Source organism: Lissotriton vulgaris, chromosome 2_1, assembly GCF_964263255.1.
Source record: "Lissotriton vulgaris chromosome 2_1, aLisVul1.2, whole genome shotgun sequence".
NCBI lineage: Eukaryota > Metazoa > Chordata > Amphibia > Caudata > Salamandridae > Lissotriton > Lissotriton vulgaris.
In genome coordinates, this window is record NC_141687.1 from 1,052,144,871 (window position 1) to 1,052,169,279 (window position 24,409).

The 24,409-nt window shown below is 44.9% G+C and overlaps 1 protein-coding gene across 2 annotated transcripts in view; it reads right to left on the reverse strand.

The window, feature by feature from the left end:
• GALNT13 (polypeptide N-acetylgalactosaminyltransferase 13) overlaps window positions 1-24,409 on the reverse strand; it is a 1,171,447-nt gene that overhangs the window by 750,257 nt on the left and 396,781 nt on the right. For both annotated transcript variants that reach the window (XM_086956679.1, XM_086956678.1), the window contains exon 3: window positions 6,345-6,511. In XM_086956679.1, the coding sequence (XP_086812805.1) occupies window positions 6,345-6,511 (167 nt within the window). The remainder of the gene's footprint in view (window positions 1-6,344; window positions 6,512-24,409) is intronic.

Below are 24,409 nucleotides of genomic sequence, written 5' to 3' on the forward strand. Positions count from 1 at the left end.
GATGCTGCAGGCCGAGGCCACGTTTCCCGCGTCGGGGAACTGCTAATTGGTTAATCCTTAGAGAATACTTTAGGAATCAAAAAAACTGATTGTTTAGGATTCGGGCATAAATTTAATGAGATCGGGGGTGGGCTGGACAGGAGATACATACCAGTTAATTTGCCGGGTCGCAAATTGAGGGCAGTGCCGGGTCGATACACGGATCCGCTGTGGGGGAGAAGGGAGATTTAAATACCAGTGGTGGTGCTGCGCTGGGTGTTCGGAGGAAGCCAGCGGCGGCAGAACGCGGCTTACCTGGTAACGGGAATGATGTCCTCGTATACCCCGGTGCGGCCGATGCTGCAGTTAGTCCGTGAGTGGACTGGATGCTAGAGTCCCTCATGTGATCGGCTGGAGGTGGGCCGAGCCCCGTCCTCTAGGGGGAGAGGCCGCAGGTGTTGGAAGAGAGTGATTAAGTGACCGTGGAGGGCACGGCGGCCATTTTGAAGAGGGGTCTCTGACTAAGGTGGTCCAGGGTTCTGTGCAGAGGGATAGCCGGGGGCTGGTGAGGTGAAGTGCAAAGTGACATAAAATGGTGCAATAAATTACTTCACATTTATGGAAAATTACTTCACATTTATGGAAAAATACATGCTGGAAAAATAGACATTAATGAAACGAATTAGATTATAATAAAGTTGTCCAATCTTCACTTCAATTCAGACCAGTACGGATAGTGTCAAATTGTAGGATACTTTTTAGTTCCTCTTTGTTCAATAACTATGCCAAGTTGCCTCCACGTCGGGGCAATTTCACCACTTTCAGGATTGTCCATCTTAGATTGTCCTCCGTGTGATTTGCTTCGGAGAAATGTTCCACCAAAGGAGCATTGGGGGTCTTGCATCTGATCCGACTCCTATGCTGGGAAATCCTGGTCTTTGCCTTTTGGGTGGTCTGGCCGATGTACATTTTGGGGCACGGGCAAAGAATCGCATAAATAACATTGCTGCTATTACAATTACTGAGGCATTTCATAGAGATAGAAGTGCCATTGTGTGAAAAGTCACGTGCTTCAATAGTGTATTCACATACATTACAAGCCCCACATTTGACATGTCCAATCACAGGTGGGAGTCCCCATACAGATTCGAGAGTTGATGTGAGAGGGGGATCTGGGAGAGCAGCTCTGACTAGGTGGTCCCGGAGATTTTTATTTTTCCGGAAAGCAAACAAAGGTCTTTCTAGTTTGATCGTCCCGGCGTTTATTGTGGGCCAATGTCTGAGAATGGATTTTCTAATTCTGTTAGATACTGGCGAGAAGGTGGTAACACAAGCCATCCTTTCATTTGGTTCACGATTTTTGGGTCCTCGCAATGTCTCCCTTGGGCAATACCATGCTCTTTTAGTAGCTGTTTTGACTAATCTTCGAGGATAGCCACGATGTTTAAGTTTGTTAGCCAGAACGGTAGCCTCTTTAAAATAATCTGTTTTTGAGGAACAATTCCGTCTAATCCTAAGGAATTGGGAGTATGGGAGCGAGTCTTTTAGTGCCTTTGGATGATTGCTCTGATAGCTAAGCAATGTATTGCGTTCTGTAGGTTTTCGGAATAGTCTGGTGAGGAGTTCTCCTTCATTATGATTTTTTTTGATTCCTAAAGGATTCTCTAAGGATTAACCAATTAGCAGTTCCCCGACACGGGAAACGTGGCCTCGGCCTGCAGCATCGTCTGCCGACCTTGCTCGCCCACCCATGCGGCATAACCCTGCAGGATTGCTGGCTATTAACCCAGAGACATTGAAACCATAGCCTCTTCACATGCACCTCTCCTCTAAAGAGGTAACTTAATAACTTGCATGATTAAGGCTAAGTGAGTCACTTCACAGGCTAGTTTTAAACTGGTGTTCACTATCACCACGTAGTCCCACAAAGACCCGCCCGCGGCCGCATCACCAGTCACTTCTACTCACTCGGACTCCGTTTATTCCCCCGCCAAATCCTGTCATGCACAAACTAGCCCACACTGCGCCGAATTTTAAAGTGTGCAAAGTCGTTTGTTCGAGGCTTGAAATGTCACCTTACTCACACAAATGTATTGACGGTGCACATCACATCTCTTCGCCCAGTCACCGCGAATCCGATTACAGTCTTCATAAAAATGTGGAGCAATGCTGACTCTCATCTTCCAATTGTAAATATGAAACCCTGAAAAACGTTTTGTTTTCTTTCTCTTCTCCTGTTCTTCCACAGGCGTATAAAACTTTTCCCAACAGGCAATACAAAATTAATAAGTCCTGATGATGATCCCCATGTATCTTAGAGCGGGGGATCGAAACGTCGACCTTTTACAGTAGTTGTACAGTATAAAACAATGTGTATCATTCACTGTATATACTACTCTGGCAAAACACTTGCATTTTTTATTTTAAAAAAGTGTCCAGTTTGCTCCTTTTCTTGCCTGTAAAACCTCTTCTTACCTCTAATTCTCCCTAACCTTTTCTGTTTTGTGGTAAAGCACAGGATTGTGCTCTTGTACATTTTTTGTAATGTGATTTACAAATATTCCTACATTGTGAAAATAAATTCCTTGTCCGGCTGGACTTGGATAAATACAAGCGGCTTATTGAGGCTTTGCTTAATATTTCTTTTTTATTCATGCACTGCTTTGGACCACTGTTTCCTTACAAATTGTTAATAACCCTTGGTCCACAGCCAATAATAGGGTCCCCCTTGTTTCCTAAAAAACTCAAAAGTATTTCTGCCATGCCTAGGGGGACATGGGGAGCTCTGGTCCAATCTGCTCCACTAAGGAATGTAGAAAACCAACTAGACACTGGGGCTAGGTTTAAAAAATTTGTGTCCTAGTATTGGGCATTCTCCTCCACCCATCAAACCAAAATAGGTTTCAGCCCCCTTCCTGGGGTGAAGACAGGACAATTTACGCCGAGTCAGCCCATTGGGGACGATAAAGTGCAATGGATTCCATGGATAATGAGGTTGGGGCCACTGTAGGAAGGTGGATATCTGACTATATGGTTACCTCCACTTTTTGCCTGGTGTTTTGCTGGTTTTCGACTTAGTTGGACTGGGACCCTGCTATTCAGGGCCCCAGTCTATCTGCTTTCTCTATAAAATGAACTCCATGTAATTTAGGTACATACCAGATTGGTTACTGGGTCACCCTTGTGAGCACCTTTATAGTGTACCATAGGTACCCAGGGCATAGGTGCAACCTAGGCCTACCAGGGGCTGCAGCATGTATTGTGCCACCCCTGGTTTGCCTTCCAAACTGTAACCACAGGTCTGTTCACAAAGCCTGGGTAAGGTGGTGTAATCACCCCTTACCTAGATATAGTATACCTATATCTACATATACATATAGACACATATACACCTATAAGCCACTCCTAAGGCAGACCTCGACAATCCTGGAGGTAGAGTGCTTGGTTTTATGTGAGAGGGTGCCCTAGCATAAGCTGAGCCCCTCTGCAGCTTTCGGAACCATCTACTTATAGCTGTTCTATGATATAGCCATACCATATACTCTTAAGTGCATTATAACCCTTGCGGTTAATGCTAACTTTGGTTTGGCTTTATCAAACCATGTCTTTTAATGTGTCAAACACTTTGGAATACTACCACCCCCCGCCAGTCCTGGCGGTGGGGTAGCATTCCACCCTTCTAGAGGGAGAAGACTTGTAGTAAAGTTAAACAGAGCTTCAGCATCACAAAATGGATGCTGCTGCCACAGACACGAGTCTGACCTCCTGTTGCTGGACGAAACTCCGGCAGGGGAGGCCTGGACAATAGGTTTCCTGTCCAAGGAGGTGCTGGCACCTCCCCAGACAGGCTTTTGTGTATTGGGGCAGGGAGGGCTGGATTCAGTGAATGCTTTCCAGACACTGCCTGGGGCACACTAGGTGCTCCATGCATTTCCCAGTTCAAACTGGTTGCTGGGGCAGAGTGCCCCAGCTTCTGGCGTGAAACTGTACAAAGGGAAAAGGGTGTAACCACCCCCTTCTCAGGTCCACCCATAGGAGGGACCTTAAAGGTAGTTCAGCCCCTAAACTTAGTATAAGTATAGGAACCCAGTCCCTAGGACTTTATATTACCCTGGACGAAACTCTGAAACATATATCCTGGACCTTCTACATTCCATTTCGACTGGAAGAAGGATGACATCTTCCTTGTGGTCAAGGAGTGACCACCCTGTTCAAACAGGCACCAACAGCAACTTTGCCAGTCTGCGTTTTCAAGGCTCTCGCCGGATACCAAAGAATCTGTGACACAGGAAATGGACTTTCACACATCTCTGACCCTGACCTTTGATCATAGCAAAGCTGAGACCAGTGGCGGACACGAGAGACGAGGGACCGGAACTCCTGGGCATCCTGCATTTTGCAAGCTGCACTCACTTCAAGAGGTAACTCGAAGTCGTGCATTGGGGTGCTTGAAGCCCCAGACCCGAGCACAATTTGCACCGAATCTCAGAGGCCCCCACTCTACGAGTGTCCCGTGGGCCCCACTTTTGCATTTCAGCTCATCGCGTCTTCCCGGTTCCTAGTCTGTTGGCTAGTGAGTCCCTGGAAGACTCCATTTTGAATCTAACTTACTTTTCTGGTTGTTCTGGGCTTGTTCCAGCTTTCCTACAAAGGAGAAGTGCCACAGACCTTGCTGGTCTGCACTGAAGCCAATCTCGACATCCTGCATGGGTTGCGTTTGCCAAGGCTTGTTGGGTCCAATCCAGATACCGACACTGCAGTCAACTAGATCCTTTGTGGGGCAGCTCGAATCCAGCTCCAGGTTGTTGTTGACGCCTCCTGGTCCTCATGACTGAAGAGACAAACTTCACCTTTTCACCTGAAATCACCCGACATTGGCTGGCAGCTTTCCATCGCCATCCTTGTCACTGGCAAGTGACCCAGACTCTGTCCCTTCTGCTTTCAGGTTCTTCAGATCTTCGATCTACCCTTGGATGCACCCAGACTGTTTTCCTCTGGTCGCCTGCAGCACTCCTTTGCAGCTCTCCATTGAAATTGATGACAAAACCCGACATCAAAAGACACTTATGCACCCGGCTTCCGTGGGTGAGGTAACACAAGTACTCTGGTAGTCTCGAGGGTATTGGCCTTCCTAGTGTCTAAGTCTAAAAGGTTTTCATCGGAGTCCATCCGGAAGTAACCTTAAACTGTAAATTTGTAACTTGTTTGTTTCCCATTGAAAGTCAATGGTAACCCGCGTCTGTGTTTAGACACGGCACGCATCTCCCGTGAGCCTCCTACTTCTTAACCTTTGGTTGTTTAGAGTAGCCCCAGAGATTCCACAGGCCCCAGGCCTGCTTTCTAATTCTCACGTGGTTGTTATACCACTATTTTAGTATATGGTTTGTGAGGCCAGTAGGGCAAAACGGATACTGTGCAACTTATCGTATGCTAATTGAGTAACTTGTATTGTACTTTTACCTCTGACCTCATAAAGAGTGCAGAGGGGGTGTGTTTAGAATAAATACATATACATTTGATATATACCTTGTGTGGTGTCCTTTCATTTTGGTACTCAAGGGATTATAATTGGTAAAACAACTTGCTTAATACGCTCTCTGAAGTCTTAGCCTGATGTCTGCTGGTCCATGCTACCACTAGGATAGCTTTCTATAAGGTTGACTTTACAACCACCATCAATAAGGGTCGATTAGACTGGTGCAAGGTGCCCACTAGAACTGGTGGACATCATATGCCAGGCTAACTTCTCACAGACATGGTGTCTAGGCATTAGGATGCACCCTATGGCTAAAGCCAGCCCCAGCAGTCTTTTTTTCATCCGGGGCCTAGCGTATCCACATACCTATCTGGAAGATGGTCAGTCAATATGATGGTTAATCAAGGCCTTGATTATGAGTCGTCAGAGTTTTCAAACCCAGGCTCAAACCTTTGTTTTTTTGTAGGAAGGAGAAGTTCTAGGTGTGTAGAGTTTACAGCTCCTGGTAAATACTGGATGACACAAAGTTTGAATCCTTTGTTTTTTTAGTTCGAACCTGCTGCAATTTAAAAGGGGGAAAGTGGGAAAGAAATGTAATTTACTATTATATGCGGAAGTAGGTGCAGTAAGCACCAAAATTTGCATTATTCTCCCAAAATTTGGAAAAGGTGCAATTTATTGCACAAGATACATGTCAGGGTGTTGGATTTTATTGGGTGCAATTAATAGCGTACTCCCTCTAGAGAACTCATAACCAGGGCCTAGATGCCTTCTTTCAGTTTCTCCTGTTTAGCATTATAGCATCAACAATAACTGTGTAATCATGTTGACAGTGTTCAGGTTGAAATAAAATCTACACATTGAGTGTTTGACCAAAACATATTCATACCTCTTTCACTAGCATCATCCACCAAGATTATCTCAGATAATAAATAGTGTGGGGAACGATTTATAACACTATGAACAGTTCGAAGAAGGGTGCTCCAAGCTTCATTGTGAAACACGATAACAATACTGGTATTTGGAAGTTCATCTGAGTACACCTTTGTCTTGCATCTGCAAAAAGAAAAACAACTCCATAAGACAATGAGTTCTAATATATTTAAATAGTAATTCTAAAACAGTAGATTGTGACACATTTTCAATTGTATAACTGGCATAGGAACCCTTAATTTTACAGTGAGATCCAGAATGTTAATGTGTGTTCAGTCTTGGAACTGGGCTTCATAATTTGCTTTATTGAAAGGTGTAGAACACCAATTACTGCTGAATCCACGGATGAGTCCACCTTTAACAGGAGTTCTAACACTGACCCATATTAGAAATTGGAGAAAACAAATACTCATAATATACACACCATAAAAACTGGAATCAATATAATTTATTTAGGAGTTTTAGAAAGTTATGCATATGGTGTTTTCTTTTACATTAGGGTGCCACATGAGTAACTATGTACTGTACCGTGACATCAAGACATGCTAAAGTCGAACTGGAGCAATAGAGCCCATATTTGTTAGTATGAGAAAAAATATACTGATTCACTAAGGAAAATAAACATTTGGATATTTTCTCACGTGCAGATCTACTCCAGCACCTAGGTGTAAACTTTCACTTTTTTGTGATTTACAATTTCTGATTGTGAGAGTTACACTGAGGTGCTCATTACGATGGCAGGCGGAATTGCCTCCAAGCGACACCGTCTCATACTCGGGACCAACAGACACAGGGATGGCGGTTCCGACCACCGGATCATGGAGTCCCATTGTTCCGTATGAGAGCTTGTGTTCTGCCTGACAAACGGCTGTAACACAGGCTCCAATGGGGAAATGGGGTGTGCACAGAAAACCCTGCACCCTGTCACAGGCACCCCACGGTCCATGCCACATAGTGTAGGGTTTTACAGGGAGGTCTCCGAGGTACCCGCTTGGCCATCAACCGTAGACTGCAGGGCCTGCCAGGAGCCCCCAAACTCACTTTATGACAGCCTTTTCGTATCGGACAGGCTGGCTCAGAAAGGCTGTTGGAAATGGACATCTTAATCCTGACAATGGAAATGCCCATAAGGGTGTAAGATGCGGTTCCGACTGACACCAATACTCTGCAAGTCGGTCAGAACTGAGTCGGAATGACCGGACAGTTTATGTTCCGACTGCGAACATCGTAATCAGGCGGTCGGACTGTAAACTGACCAAGCCGGTCGGAAGGTCTGCGACGTGGTTAGAAAGCTTCTGAATGTCGGGCGGAAGGTTTCTGCCTGTATCGTAATGAGCCCCTTAGTGTCTCCATCCCGTTGAGAAAGGTGTTGCTGCATTCTACAACAGAATTTGCAATTCTAAAATTACTACTAGTAACTTTTCACCCTTAGTGGACTTCTACACCACTGGGTGGTGATCATCCTTTCAGAAAGAATGTGTATATTTTAATAAAAATATTTTCAAATATTTAATTTTGTAATATATAGTAATGTTAACATTTAAAAAAAAGGGAACTCGTGAAATAAAATGACACAGCTCATTAACCCATCAAATTAAATGTGCATTAAATAATATAACACTTTAAATATATTCATTTATGTATATTAATTTGTAAACAATAAAAACTGTCCACCCTCAGGGACCAAAGAAGACTTTGAAACATACTTTGAAATACTGGATAACACCTCAGCAAAACTTAAATTCACATTTGAAATCAGTTCTGAAAAGGTAACATTCTTGGACACGGAAAAATATATTGAGCAGAACTCAACGTTACATAGAAAGAGCCCAGCCACGAACTCGATGCTACATGGGGAGAGCTTCCACGAAGAAAATCTAAAGTGGAGCATCCACTATGGGGAGTTCTTAAGACTCAAAAGAAACTGTTCAAACGAGAAGGAATTTTTGAACCATAGTGAAAAGGCCAGCAAACGGTTCTTAAATCGACAATACCCCAAAAAGGTTGTTGCAAAATGCCTAACGAAAGTTATGAATCAAGATCGAAAAGAAATTCTACAAAAGAAGAAAGAAGAAAAAGAAAAAAAAAAATAATTAGACCCATAACGACATACAGTGCAGAAAACAAAAAGCTTAACAACATCATTAGAAGATACTGGGGTATTCTCAAACTGGACCCGACCATGACAGAAATCATAGGTGACCATCCGGACATTACATATCGGCGAGCCAGAAGTATAGGGGATCAAATCGTCCATAGCCACTTCACAGAGCCTCCAAATAAAACCTGGCTACAAAGAGAAGGTTTCTGGCCGTGTAAACAGTGGAAGGTCTGCAAGATTGCGGTTCACACAAAAGAGATCAAGATCGGAAGAGGCAAAAAATTGAAAATACATCAACATCTGACATGTAAGAGCTCACATGTAATCTATATGATAGAGTGCCCATGCCACAAAAGGTACATAGGTAGCACCATCTTCGAAGTGAAGAAACGCATCTTAGAACATACTCGAGCCACGACTCACAAAGACTGCATGAATGCAGTTACAAAACATATGGAGAAATTTCATGAAGGAAATTGGGAAACTTGCAATACTGTGCACTAGAACAAATACCAGTGTCTGAGAGAGGAGGAGATTGGATCAAAACCCTCCGACAAAAATAATCTAAACATATTCAATTCAATTCAATTCAATTCAAATAGTCTTTATTCGATATTTTTCAATCATAAAAAAACATTTACAAAATAACCCCCAACACCCAGCAAAATACAAGATCCACAGTATATCATTTCAGCTTTATCTAAAAAAAATTATAAAAGCTCATCCATATTTACAAGATATAAATATATTATATTAAAAAGAATAAAACAGTTATTAAAAACGAAATTCATTCAATGCAAAATATATCGGTTTCTTAATACAATGTGCAAAATCGGATAACAGCATACAACAACTGGCCCTGGGATTATTCCAAACTCATTTTACGGGCCCGAATTATCCACATCCAATGAAGAAATTTCAACATGGCTATAACAACCGGCTGAGAGGTATCAGTTCTTAAAATCCTAGCGGCCTCACTAGCAGTTTTGAAGCCTGCCTGAACACAAATCGGTTTTAGCCACGATCTTCTGGGTGCGTTATATTCTGGGCAGGCAAACAACACATGCCCAATGTTTTCCCTTTGATCAGGACAGAAAGGGCACACCGAAATTTGGTTCCCATGCCATTTCGTAGTTAAGGCATTTAGTGGTAGTGTCCCCATCCTCAATTGATGGTACTTCTTCCGGTCCCCAGGGATGGTAATCCAATCCCAATAAGGTTCTAGGGCCGGTGCATGCTTGATTTCTAAGAAATCAGTAGTAAAGGATGGTTCGATATGACATCCAAAGCTCTTAGCCTCAACCATGTTCCAATACAGGTCACAAAGTATTTTCTTAGGTGGGAAAACATTCCTCACAGGATCATCCCATAATGGAGATAAACCCATAGTCATATAAATTGCTTTCACCTCTCTCATCCATAAAATTTTATGAGCTTTATCCGAGGCTCTAACCTCGAGGAAACCCTGGGCATACTAGGAGAGTTCCTGGGTTACCCATAATCTCCTCCAGTAGGCAACCGATCTGTATTTCGCCATATCCTTGAAGCTATGAGCTCCTAGGTCATAGTGGAGAGGTATGAAGGGAGTGGATGTTGGTAAACCAGTGATGTTGCGAAAAAATTTATTTTGGGCAACCGTCAACTTTGTAAGGTTACTGGGCCCCCAGAGTTCAGCCCCATAAAGGACCGCTGCTCCAACCTTTGCATTGTAGATCTTTAAGACTGGAGTGATAGGTCTAGTGTGTGAAGAATAAAATTCCTTGGTGAGTGCTCCTGTCAGTTGTGCGTGCCTCTTAACCAGCTGGTTGGTGTGCTGTTTCCAGTCTAACTTGTATGACAGGGTAATGCCCAGGTAATTAAAAACTTGGGTCTGTTCTAGTTGAACCCTGTCCATGGTCACCTTCCCTCTGACATGTTTCCGTTTATGCAGAACCATGAATTTTGTTTTAGCTGTGTTGATGACAAGACCATGGTCTGCACAAAACACTTCAAAGACCTCAATGGCCTTCTGAAGTCCCTGTTGGGCCCTTGATATTAGTAAAGTATCATCCGCAAACATCAACAGGGGGATCAGTTTTCCGGCCAACTTAGGTGCGTCGGTCGGTTGTTGCTCAAAATACCTGATCACCCTGTTGATGTATAGCGAGAAGAGGGTTGGGGCTAGCACATATCCTTGTCGTACTCCGCTTGCAATGGGGAATTTATCAGTTACGTTACCCTGCTGATTCCATCGGACTTGAGCAAAATTATTCTTGTGCAATCTAATTAATAAGGACAAAATTTCATTGGGGATGCCCTGTTCTTGTAGAGCTTTCCACAACTTAGCACGAGGGACCAAGTCAAATGCTGATTTAAGATCAACAAAGGCTGCAAAAAGCATACCCCCCCCAAGTAGCACTACTCGCCAATATAATAAGACAAATCTAAAAACTTGAACAATGCTACTAGTGTGACTGCGAAACCCTGCCTGTAGGGGTGACAGTATGTCCTGTTCATCTATCCAGCCATGGATACGCTGCAGTACAAGCCTTGCCAATACTTTTTGTATGCATGCGATAAGGCTGATAGGCCTATAATTGCCTGGATCCGAGCGTGCCCCCTTTTTAAAGGTTGGGATAATCTCGGCTCCCTTCCAAGTCTCCGGGATAGACGAACCCATCGCAATACCATTGGCTAGCAACTGGATATAGGAAGCCCAAAGATCCTTGTCATGCATAAATAGATCTGCAGGAACAGAATCCAAACCTGGGGCTCTCGCTTTTGGGATGTTATTTAAAATGTTTAAAACATCAGCTTTAGTGAAAGATAGGTAACTAGCACTCGTAGTTGTATTCAAAAATGCCTCGCACCCATCTTCATCTCCATCCTCAGAAGCGAACTGGGACGCATAATGGGAAACCCAAGCATCTGGTGACACGTGGTTCGTGGGTTCTCCTCTTTTAACCCCCTTCCCCATTTAACGATGTTCCAGAAGGAGGACATAGATCTTTCTTTACTGGCTCTTAAGAGATCCCTCCAATAGCCTTCATCCCATTCCCCTTTAGCCCTAGTTTGTGTTTTTTTATACATGACTCGGGCATCCTTTATCTTAACTATATCTTTTGTCTTTACTGCATCAGACAAGTCCCTGTAAGCAACCCTACAGGATTTATCGTACCATTGATCCTCCTTCCTTGCTGGCCTACACTGTCTTTTAGTAACCTTTTTGACAAAGAAGAATTTCAATTTATTAAAAAACTCATTGTGGATCCTACTGACATTAGATACCGGAGTCTCCATAGGGGAGTTACTCCTTAATTCTATGATAGCCTGGGTTGTTAAATCCCTCATAGCTGTTACACTTTCTTCATTAGTTACACAGTTGGAGCATCTAATACCTCTATTGTCATTTGAGAGGGCTATTTGAACATTATCCCTCGATTCATCACTTTTCAATAGGTCAAACAACTTAAATAACAAAATTAGTGGGTCATGATCACTTTCGGCCCTTGGCTCTATCCACATATCATCGACGCTAGACCAATTCTCCTTATTAGTGAGAATATAGTCTATACGACTATGTGATATGCCATTGTTAAAAGTAAGGGCACCCTGTTTATCTGAACACGTTCTTCCATTAGTGGCCCGTAGCCCATGCTCCACGCATAAAATTTTTAGTTGCAATGCGGCCTCTGTCCGCTTTTTAATAGGTATTAAGGACAGCTGAGGGATTTCCCAGATATAGTCCTCTTCTACCGTAAGGTCTATATCATGGTTATCTAGGGGTTCGAAACAACAATTAAAATCACCGCCAACGATAACATTGGCGTTCAAACAATATTGCTTAAAAAGAAAATCTAATTGGTCGACTGCCTCAGTGGATTTACCACCTGGTAGCCCCCTTGAATAAATATTGAAAATGTAAAGATCCTTGCAGTGAGGTCGCTGAAATTTAACTAACAGAATATCAGGCCTATTAGTAGCCAGTTGGAGAGCTGAGTACCCACTATTCTGTTTAACCCATGTCACCCAGCCCCCCTTTGGCCTTCCCCTTAAACTCGGTGTAGCCGGGATATAAAAGTGTAAATATCCTTGTTTTGGTTCTGGGGCTACCTGCCAAGTTTCCTGGAGAAGGATTATGTCCTTTGTATCCAGGAAAGCTAGCCAGTCCAACGATGTCATTTTACTTTTTAGGCCAGAAACATTCCATGACACCAAGGTACATTGAGCAGAAACATTAGCGTTAAGAAGTTCCGTGCTAGTGGATTGACTGACCCTATGATCTTGAAATGGAATACTTTCGCTCGTGCTTTTCTCAATTACCACCAAATTTGAAGATGTTTTTACATTTGTACTGTGATTAGTAGTGCAAACAGGTCAGCCAATGGGGTCATAGGCTCCCTCTAGAACCACCAAAGTGTCTTGTCTGCTCATCACTTTTATCTGGGGCGTGGGAATATCACCTATCACGGCATTTATCTGAACCATAGGGTCTCCCACTTGGTAGTCACCAGGTGGGATGGGGCATGGAATATTACATCCCCTCCCAAGTCAATCGCAATCATTTAACCCCGATAGAACCTCATATCTATTTCCCAAAGCCATTCCCCATTCGTTAGCTGGTGCCTTTATTCCTCTACTATTTATCACAATGTCCCACACTGGCCCCGGGGTCTTGGGGAATGTTACATTTTGTTGTTCACCGTAAAAAAATTTGAGAGTGAGGGGAATAACAGTCCCAGATCTTCTTTGTGGCGGAAAGATATTAGTTAGGACATTGGGTAAGACAGCCGGGTGGGAAAAAGTCACTGTAACACAGTCTCCTGTAAACCTTTTTGGTCGATTCCCAATCCAGGCGACCCTTTTCACTGTCTTGATTTCACCGGCTAACTGTTGTTTACCTCCTGGCGCCATTTGCATATTTCCTGTTAGCCAATGCAGTGCCTTAATGGACAGTGATGCTGGAGATTCTGATTGATCATTCGCTAAGGGTGGTACATTGGCCAACACCAATACCACTGGAGAGGCTTCTTCTATAAATTGAAGGGGATCTGTTTCTTGACATGTTAGAGGCGGTATATTTGGATATTACTGAACCACCATCTATAGCCACGGAGTGATTGTTAGTATTTATTGGGACCTGAGCCGGGCGAATAGATAGCGTCGAGCCGCTCCCCTTCTCGGTTGTACTCCCAACATTATCCTCTGTTCTTTGGACCGCTTTTGTCACTAGTGTTTCTAATTTGTCAACCTTGTCCACAACCTTGCTCTGAATTCCACCCATTCTTTTTACCTCTGCATTCAATTTGTCAATTTTGGCAACCAGAGGCTTAATGATAGATTTAATTTTTGAGTCTATCATGTCAGCTATCCTAAGGAACAACTCATCGTCCCGGTTACATTTGTCACTATCATCCCCATGCTCTATACTTCTGACCTTAGTTTTCCCAGGAGGTGTTGCTTTTTTTTTCCTCATTCCTGATCGTAGTCCTGACCGTTTTTGCTGAGTTTTTCTGCGTGTTCTCGCAGGTCGGGTTTCCTGTTCGGAAGAGGAAGAGGGATCTTCATCTGAATTTTGGACGCATGTCTCATGGTCAGAATCAACGTTGTTTTCTGGGTCAGTTAGAACTTGAGTTTCTAAATAAACTGCCGGAACGCTGTTTTGATCATGATTATGACCTGGGTGTGTAGTAATGTCTATCAAGTCAATAGGAGCATCCAACAATGGAGTTTCTATCTGTGAGGATGGTTGGGCTTAGGGGTTGCAGATTGGGAGACTGGCTTAATCCAAGTGACTGTCTCCTTTCACTGTTTATTTTCGTAACCACCTGAACCAAGTAGTTATCTAAAGTTTTTGAGACGATTGGGGCCAGTTTTTTTGGCATGTTGTACACTAGATAGATAGCTTAACTTGGGGAAAATATATTGAGTCACAAGTGCAGAAAGGACATAAAATGAGGAAGAAAGATGCTCAGTTTAGCTTTCCCATAAACAGTAAAGTAGTAAATATTTCCTTACTTGAGAGGCAAAGGGTATGGCCCAGTCCAGTCGCGGACAGTCTTGGACTGTCTAAGACTGTCCGCCCTTTGTCCGGGCTTCGTCCGGGCGTCCCGCTCGCGTCCCGCGTCGCGGGGTAGACCGCTGTTTATGTGCGCCTGCTGTCGCTCTTTTGCCGTGTCAGTAGCACGCCGCCGATAGGCCTGCCGGGTAATGTAGTCCCCGGGGCGGCGGCGCAAGGCTTGGTAACTGTGTGACTCCTGGCGGTGGCGGCGTAAGAACCTGGGCTTTCTCCTAACTCCTGGCGGTGGTGGCGCTTCAACCTCACTGGTAAGTCTCCCCCGCTCTGCCGGATAGCCCGCTGTTTATGTGCGCCTGCTGTCGCTCTTTTGCCATGTCAGTAGCGCGCCGCCGCTAGGCCTGCCGGGTAATATAGTCCCCAGGGCGGCGGCGCGAGACTTTGGTAACTGTGTGACTCCTGGCGGTGGCGGCGTAGGAACTTGGGCTTTCTCCTGACTCCTGGCGGTGGCGGCGCTTCAACCTCACTGGTAAGTCTCCCCCGCTCTGCCGCATAGCCTGCTGTTTATGTGCGCCTGCTGTCGCTCTTTTGCCGTGTCAGTAGCGCGCCGCCGCTAGGCCTGCTGGGTAATGTAGTCCCCGGGGCGGCGGCGCGAGGCTTGGTAACTGTGTGACTCCTGGCGGTGGCAGCGTAAGAACCTGGGCTTTCTCCTGACTCCTGGCGGTGGCGGTGCTTCAACCTCAATGGTAAGTCTCCCCCACTCTGCCGGATAGCCCGCTGTTTATGTGCGCCTGCTGTCGCTCTTTTGCCGTGTTAGTAGCGCGCCGCCGCTAGGCCTGCTGGGTAATGTAGTCCCCGGGGCGGCGGCGCGAGGCTTGGTAACTGTGTGACTCCTGGCGGTGGCGGCGTAAGAACCTGGGCTTTCTCCTGACTCCTGGCGGTGGCGGCGCTTCAACCTCACTGGTAAAACATAATCCTACATTTAGGACCCTAGACCCAAGAGGACTGAACCAGAATGAAGAACTTTATGTCCATCTATAACCAGTAATCACAGGAATGACATTTAAATCCAAGAATCGTATAAGTTGTCTCACCGGAGAAAAAAACAAAAAAACAAAGGAGAAGAGGATATCCCCCTTTTTGAGCTGCTGGCCACAAAGCACAAAAGGGAGTAACCCGGCTCACTATGGAGCGGGGAGAAATAACATCGAAATGATGGATTTAAATAAAATGGGATGGCAATAAAATGTCATCAATAACTTCATAGAGACAAATACTGCTCACTAGAGAGAAAAAACTGTTTGATTGATTTCGGTGCAAACAAACCACTTTACGTTGAAATTTGCTCATTTATCTTTCACATTAACCACACTGAGCACCACACACGGAAAAAAGGAAAAAATGTTTAAATAATCTTTATTTAAGTCACAAACCACAATACCAACAATGCACTTGTTTTAAAAAAAAATAGGAAGTGACTATATGGTAAAAATAAAAGAAGTCTGTTTGTCAGGGCTCATTATCCCGTGAACAAGCCTTGTGAGAAGGTGAAACACGTTGGGCGAGACAAGCGTCTGAAATAAAGTCACTGCAATTCCTATAACACCCAAGTGTGTGCATTCTTAATTTCCGAATCGGAGGATCGGATGTTTGTAATTATATATATATATATATATATATATATATATATATATATATATATATATATATATATATATATATATATATATATTACCTACTGGCGGTCACCAGTAGTATATATAGTTAAGACCTAGTTACCATAGGAAATCCCCAACATTCTATTGGGAATAACTTTGGCGCGATTGAGGAATCTGCGTGTAATTTTCCTTAAAATTGCTTCGCTCCGCTCCGCTCCTTCCCTGAAAGTTTCGGGGGGATTCGTCAAGCGGGGGCCGAGAAAATAGGGGGGGCCCTAAACGTGTTTTCCCCATGTTCATTTCCATAGGGACCTTTAGACACGGCTACAGCCCAAACGGCTGAATTGAATTACACCAAACTTGGCAAAATGTTAGGGCCTGGTATGAAGATGTGCCTTTGCTATGTTTGGTGAAAATCCCTCCAGTAGTTGTTGAGAAAATTGAATTTGAAATTTTTCAAATGGCATTTTCTATGGGACCTTTAGACACGGCTACAGCCCGAACGGCTGAACGGAATTACACCAAACTTGGCAAAATGGTAGGGGCAGGTATGCAGTTGTGCCTTTTCTATATTTGGTGAAAATTGAATTTGAGCATATTATATATCTATATGCGCTCAACATTCTATTGGGAATAACTTTGACGCCGATTGAGGAATCTGTGTGTAATTTTCCAGAAGTTTGGCCAGCTCCGCTCTGCTCCTTCCCTGAAAGTTTTGCGGGGATTCATCAAGCGGGGGCCGAAGGGGGGGTCCCAAAACGTGTTTTCCCAATATTAATTTCCATAGGGACCTTTAGACACGGCTACAGCCCGAACGGCTGAACGGAATTACACCAAACTTGCCAAAATGGTAGGGACAGGTATGCAGTAGTGCCTTTTCTATTTTTGGTGAAAATCCCTCCAGTAGTTGTTGAGAAAATTGAATTTGAGCAAATTATATATCTATATGCGCTCACCGTACGTGCACCGTATGCGTACCGTACGCGTACCTTACGCGTATGTGCGCGTACCCTTACGTGTGCGAGCGAGTTTCTGATTGGCTGGCAGTCGACTGTCAACATTCCAAACTGTCCAAACCAGGAAGTATTGGCCACCATCTTGTGTTTCAGGAGAACTGAGGCACAAGAGAGCCCAAAACAAGAGTGGAAAAAACAAAAAGGGGGCAGGGTAGAGACACCCCAACCCTCTAGCCCTTCTCAGTGGGTCCCAAACAGACCCCCAAGGGCAAAAAAAAATAAAAAATTCAAAAAAATCGCGGGGTACGCGCACCGTATGCGTACGGTATGTGTACCGTGCGCGTACCTCGCGATTTAAAAAAATAATAAAAATTGTTTTGCACTTGGTGGTCCTTCTGGGACCCCCTGAGAAGGGCTAGGGGGTCAGGGGGTCTCAACCCTGCCCCCTTTTCGCGTTTTCCACTCTTGTTTTGTGCTCTCTTGTGCCTCACTTCTCCTGAGAAACAAGATGGCTGCTCAGGTGGTTCCAGAAGGATAATAACATATATAAACGGTATCCGGTAATAGAATTAGCATTTACAAAACCTTTGAATTTTATTGAAAAAAAATATAGGTTTCACGCCTGATATAGTTAGGAATTAGCATTTAAAAAACCTTGCAAATTCACTGAAAAAACCATAGGTTTTAAGCCTTATATAGTTAGGAATTAGCATTTAAAAAACCTTGCAAATTCACTTAAAAAACCATAGGTTTCAGGCCTTATATAGTTAGGAATTAGCATTTAAAAAACGTTGCAAATTCACTTAAAAAACGATAGGTTTCAGGCCTTATATAGTTAGGAATTAGCATTTTAAAAACCTTGCAAATTCACTTACAAAACCATAGGTTTCAGGCCTTATATAGTTAGGAATTAGCATTTAAAAAACTATTGAAATTGCTCCTATATAGTTAGTTGTACTAACTATATTTCGCGCACCCGCAATCCACTGCTGATGATGTCACATATTACAACATTCATGACATGGTCAGTGACATCACTGATGACATCACTGATGACATCTCAAATGACATCACTGATGCCCAGACGGGCAATCCACATGCCAGCAGTGAAGTAGTGTGGCTCACTGGTTAGAGGCGGCAGACCCGAGAGCAGAGGACGGCCCGAGACCAGGGTTCGATTCCCGGCGCGGCAGGTTTCTGGACCAGGGTCAGCGGACCCGAAAATTCTCTCGCCTCGGTGCCCACTCTGATCAGCGATCACACTCGGCAACTCTGGGCATTAGCTTGCCTCATCTTCACTAACGGCCCCACCAGACCGCCGGGGATGCCTGGTCTCACCCTGGAGATACCCATTAAGGGACCATCTCTCAGGGAAGTCAGGAAGGGTTTCGCAGCGGTCGAAGCGCCTTGGGACCCTACGGGTAAAGTAGTGCGCTATATAAATGCCAATACATTTACATTTACAGCAGAGGCACACAGGATGACAGAGCAAGAAAATACCTACTTTCTAAAAGTGGTATTTTGAATTTTCAAACACTGAATGTAAAAATCACCTTCACTAAAAGGTGCATCTTTAGTTTCTGAGTTTAGGCATACTAAACTTTATTTTCCTACTGAATTCCCGGGCCAGTTATGTTTATAAGATGTTATAAACAACCTCCCCATTCTGTCCTATGGGGAACAGGTAGCCTTGAAATAGCGAAAATCAAAATTGGGCGTAATTTGCTATCAGGACATGCCACACACACCAGGGCATGTCCTACCTTTCACATACTCTGTACCCGGCCCACAGGGGTACCTTGGGTCTACCTTAGGGGTGGCTGACATTTAAGAAAGGGGAAGGTTAGGGACTGGCAAGTGTGTGCACTGGCCAGGTCAACATGGCAGTTACAATCTGCGCGCATACTCTGCAATGGCGGGTCTAAGTTACCTTTTCGGGGCTACTCACATGGGTGGCACAATCAGTGCTGCAGGCCCACTAGTAGCGTTTGATTCACAGGCCCTGGCACACTCAGTACACTTTACTAGGGACTAACAAGTAAATCAAATATCCAATCATGGAAACACCAATCCATAACACAGTTTACCACAGGAGGACTTGCACTTTACCACTGATCAGCAGTGAGAAAAGTGTGCAGAAACACTACGCCAGCAAAAACAGAGTCAAAACCCGGAGGTCAGAAAGCAAAATATCAGGAGAAACACACCAAGAGATGCCAAGTCTAACACAGAAGGAATAGTGGGTCATGATCTGCTGTTTGTGAAAAAGGGGGACTTTACAACAAACTCACCTGGACTCCTCATAAGGCACACGCTAGCATCTTCACACGAAAAGCGAAAAAGAACCACCCCAACCAAGGCCTACAGATGGCCCCGGTAATATTGATCCATGAGTCTCACCTTCATTGCCTCAGAGGTGCCCCTCTCTGACAAATGAAGCCAATGCCTGCAAATTGAAGGGCGAGCCACGACAGTACACAATATCAGTTATCCCTGCCATCCAATAGCTGCTCGTGCTGGCCTGGGCATAGTCAAATATCTGTACGAGCTAGGTACAGCCACCTGGTGAGCTATCTCGCTTGGAGCAAAGCTCTCTGGATTGGAATGCCTGAACCTAGCTATCACCATAAGTTTCCTCCAATGCTGGAATATAGATCTACTAAGGTCCCTACCCAGGGCACTGAACAAATGGACACCCCCTGGCTCCATCAGTGATCCCACCCACAAGAACCCAAGCAGCCACAGACTTGAAGCCAGATCCAGGCAAATTAGACTGTATTCTGGAGGCTATAGATGGTTCCTAAGCAATTCTAGAAGCGAAGATTGACACAGTGGCTGCAAACCTCATCCTGCTTCGCAACAGAGAGTGTAAGCTTAAGGGAAAAGTCCTCACCGATGACACAGCAATAGTGACACTGACTCCACAAGTCAAGGATATGGCTGAGCATGTGTGGGTGCAGACAGAACAATATCCCATCCTAAGAAATTGAGCTAAAGGCTCAGAGGGTCATTCTAGATGCAAAAACCTCTGTATAGTTGGCCTCCTCAAGAGCACGGAAGGAATATATCCCACCACGTTCACTGAACACTGGTTGCAAACAACCCTGTCTTGAGTGGGCCTGTCAGTATGCTTTGTATTGGAGCAGGCCCATAGTGTGCACACACAGAAACTCCCTTTGGAAGCACTGCAGCGGCCCATCCTGGCTAGGACCATGAAGAACTGCAACTGCGATCTCTTGTTTCAGGCTTCCCACTCCAAGGGCTCAATTATTGTTGATAACTCTAAAGCAGGGGTCTTCAATCTGTGGGGCGTGACCCCCAGGGGGGTTGTGGAGTCCTTGGAAGGGGGTTGCAGATTGTCATTTTGCCTTAGTGGCGTCGGGCTGATTGAGGGTGCTCACGGCGGAGGCCTAATTCACAACGAGGGGTGAAAAACAGCAAAGCCTCATTAACAAGTAAAAGGTTTTTTAAAGACCTGTGCAGTACTCGGGTGCGGCTTTCTGTGTTTCCCTGAAGGTGTTTAAGCCGGGCTCACATACACGAGGAGGGGAAGAGATGGGGGCAGGGGAGGGTGGCTGGGGGAGGAGGCTGTAGCCCTTTGAGTTCAATGGACATTGCGCGCCTAGAGCTGTGGGTCCTGCCTGTAAAGCACAAAGCACAAACCCTCATACCTGGCGCCTGTGCAGGAGAAATGTGCCTGAGAGTCTGTTCTTCAGGTGAGATGTTGTTACAGCCTGTCCGACCCCCGGCCCCAGCAGGGAGGCACAGAGATGCCCTCCCATGAGAGAGGAAGAAGAAGGAAGAAGACGCAGAGAGATACTGAACCCCCCGCTCCTTCCCATGGGAGAGGCACAGAAAAGGAGGGTGGATGAATGGATGAAAGGGTGGATGGATGTATGGATGGAAGGATGAAAAGGTGGATGAATGAAGGATGGATGAAAAGGTGGATGGATGAAGGATGGATGTATGGATGGAAGGATGAAAAGGTGGATGGATGAAGGATGGATGAAAGGGTGGATGGATGAAGGATGGAAGGATGAAAAGGTGGATGGATGAAGGATGGATGTATGGATGGAAGGATGAAAAGGTGGATGGATGAAGGATGGATGAAAGGGTGGATGGATGAAGGATGGATGTATGGATGGAAGGATGAAAAGGTGGATGAATGAAGGATGGATGAAAGGGTGGATGGATGAAGGATGGATGTATGGGCAATAGCTTGCTTAATCTCCACAACGGCCCCCACAACGCTAAGGATGCCTGGCCTCCACCTTGGGGGTGCCCAGGAGTGGACGCCTCACAGGGAAAGCTAGGATGGGTTCCACAGCGGTATTCGTACAAGCGCCTTGAGACCCTTGCGGATGAGTAGTGCGCTATACAAGTATCAATTTTTTTGTTTTACATTTAGAAGGATGAAAAGGTGAATGGATGGAGGATGGATGAAAGGGTGGATGGATGGAGGATGGATGAAAGGGTGGATGGATGGAGGATGGATGAAAGGGTGGATGGATGGATGGATGGATGGATGAAAGGGTGGATGGATGAAGGATGGATGTATGGATGGATAAAAGATTGCATGGATGAATGATGGATGGATGTGTGAAAAGGTGGGTGGATGAATGATGGGTGAATGGATGGATGAAAGGGTGGATGGATGAAGGATGAATGTATCGATGTAAGGATGAAAGGGTGGATGGATGAAGGATGGATGTATGAATGGATAAAAGGTTGCATGGATGAATGATGGATGGATGGATCTGTGAAAAGGTGGGTGGATGAATTATGGGTGAATGGATGGATGAAAGGGTGGATGGATGAAGGATGGATGTATGGATGGATAAAAGGTTGCATGGATCATGATGGATGGATGCGTGAAAAGGTAGGTGGATGAATGATGGGTGAAAGGATAGATGAAAGGGTGGATAGATGAAGGATGTATATATGGATGGAAGGAAGGATGAAATGGTAGATGGAAGAAGGATGGATGTATGGATAGATAAAAGGTTGCATGGATCATGATGGATGGATGGATGTGTGAAAAGGTGGGTGGATGAATGATGGGTGAATGGATGGATGAAAGGGTGGATAGATGAAACTGTATGTATGGATGGAAGGAAGGATGAAATGGTAGATGGATGAAGGATGGATGTATGGATGGATAAAAGGTTGCATGGATCAAGATGGAAGGATGAAAAGGTGGATGGATGAAAGGGTGGATGGATGAAGGATGGATGTATGGATGGAAGGATGAAAGGGTGGATGGATGAAGGATGGATGTATGGATGGATAAAAGGTTGCATGGATGAATGATGGATGTGTGAAAAGGTGGGTGGATGAATGATAGATGGATGGATGGAAGGATGGATGGTAAAGGAAGGATGTATGGATGGAAGGATGAAAGGGTGGATGAATGAAGAATGGATGGATGTGTGAAAGTGTGGGTGGATGAATGATGGATGGATGGATGGATGTGATGAGGTCTAACAGGCGCATTTATGGTTGTCCATAGTTGTTGATGATGAGGAGTACCAGTTTCTAGAAACTTTTGTTGGAAGGGGGTCCTTAAGCCTAAAAAGGTTTTACAAGGGGGTCTCGGCATCAAAAAGTTTGAAGACCTCTGCTCTAAAGTGATATTTCCTGATTTCGCCCTAGCGGTGCTGAAATGCAGAGCCACCTTAAATGTGATCAAACAACAGCTACATGACCTGGGGATTAAATATGCATTGATGTTCCCAGCCAAACTAAACATTAGGACTACAAAACACACAACTTTCCTCATTGAAGCTAAGAGGACTGTGAACTGGCTGTACTGCTGGCAATGGGATCCGAGTGCCTTCCTCACCACCCCCAGGTATGACTGGACACAGAGTAAGCCTAAGGATGGGGTGGGTGCTTGACTGTGGCAACCTGCAAGGACCAGGCGAGATAGAGTAGGAGAACGGCGTTCCGGACAGCAGCTGCCCTAAGGGGAGATTTAGGACTTCATAGCACTGTCATAGAAGATAGCACAGGAGTCCCTGAAACTAGTGTATATTGGGATTGACTGCCTTGTTTGACCACACAAACTTTAGACAAGCTCCTCTAATGAGACCCACCCTGAATGGAGGGGACTGTCGCATGACCTCCCTCATTTGCCAGGAAAGCTTTGCTTCTGTGACTAGCCTGACTGCCTCCTGGCTGGAGAATTGACAACATATGGAAGTGGGTGACAGTGGGTTCTGCCATCACCGGCATATTGTACCAATGTGCTTTGCATATTGGTCAAGATGCTCTGCAGTATAAAGTTTGGGCTTGGGTCCCCTTGGCCACCACGTTTATAGGACATGCTTGCTATAGTACCCCTAACTTGCCAATTGTCTCATTGTTTTGCCCAGAACACCTACATTACAATGGGTTGTTTTCTGGAGTTCAATTGTTTAGGTCAGCATGTGGTTCTATGCTTGAATGGGAGGTTTTGCGAGGGCATCCTTAGTTCGATGAGAGTGCCCACAATCACACTTAATCCAGAGCCTATACTACACTTACCCAGCATTAGTTTTCCCTTTCCCAAGCAGGAACACCAAGGTATTTGATGGGGCCGGTAGGCAGATAATATATTTTCACCACATTGAATATTATGGGGGTCCAATTTATCATGACAAAATACATACGCAGCTGAAGTGGGTGCATGTTACAGTAGCGTCCCTTAATGAGGCTGAGGGCACTAGAGTTGAAATTAATGCAAAGGCCAATTTTACTATATGTCTTATTCTACTTCTATCCGTGGTGCAGCAATTGTCCTGGTATGCCCTTTGCTATTACTGACAAACAGATTGATTCTTGGGGGGTGATGTGTTCTCCTTTGGGGTCACTTAGATGCCACCTACTAGTCCTGAGTAGCCTATATTTTCCTAATATGGACCAATCCAACTTTTTAGGCAGCCTGTTGAGAGTACTAACTGACTGGGAGAATGCCCCTTGGATCTTGGGGATCGACTATAATTGAGTCCTCGATATAAACCTTGGCAGTTCACATTGCTCCTGCCAGGAGCCCCTACTGTTCGCAATGCTAAGCCCCAGCAAGACTGGCTTACTCATTGGCTTCTGATGGATACATGGCTTGCTCAGAACCATGGAGCTCTTGAGTACTATTCTCCCATGCATAACCTGCATTTTCATAAATTGCATACATTGCTTCTCTTATCTTCAGGGAGCTGTATAAATGGCTAAACCTACTGGGAAAACGGTCTTGGACCATTTCCCATTTGAAGTGGGACTTCACTGGGATACTATACCTACAGCAATTCCGAACTGGACACTGCAGCCATCACA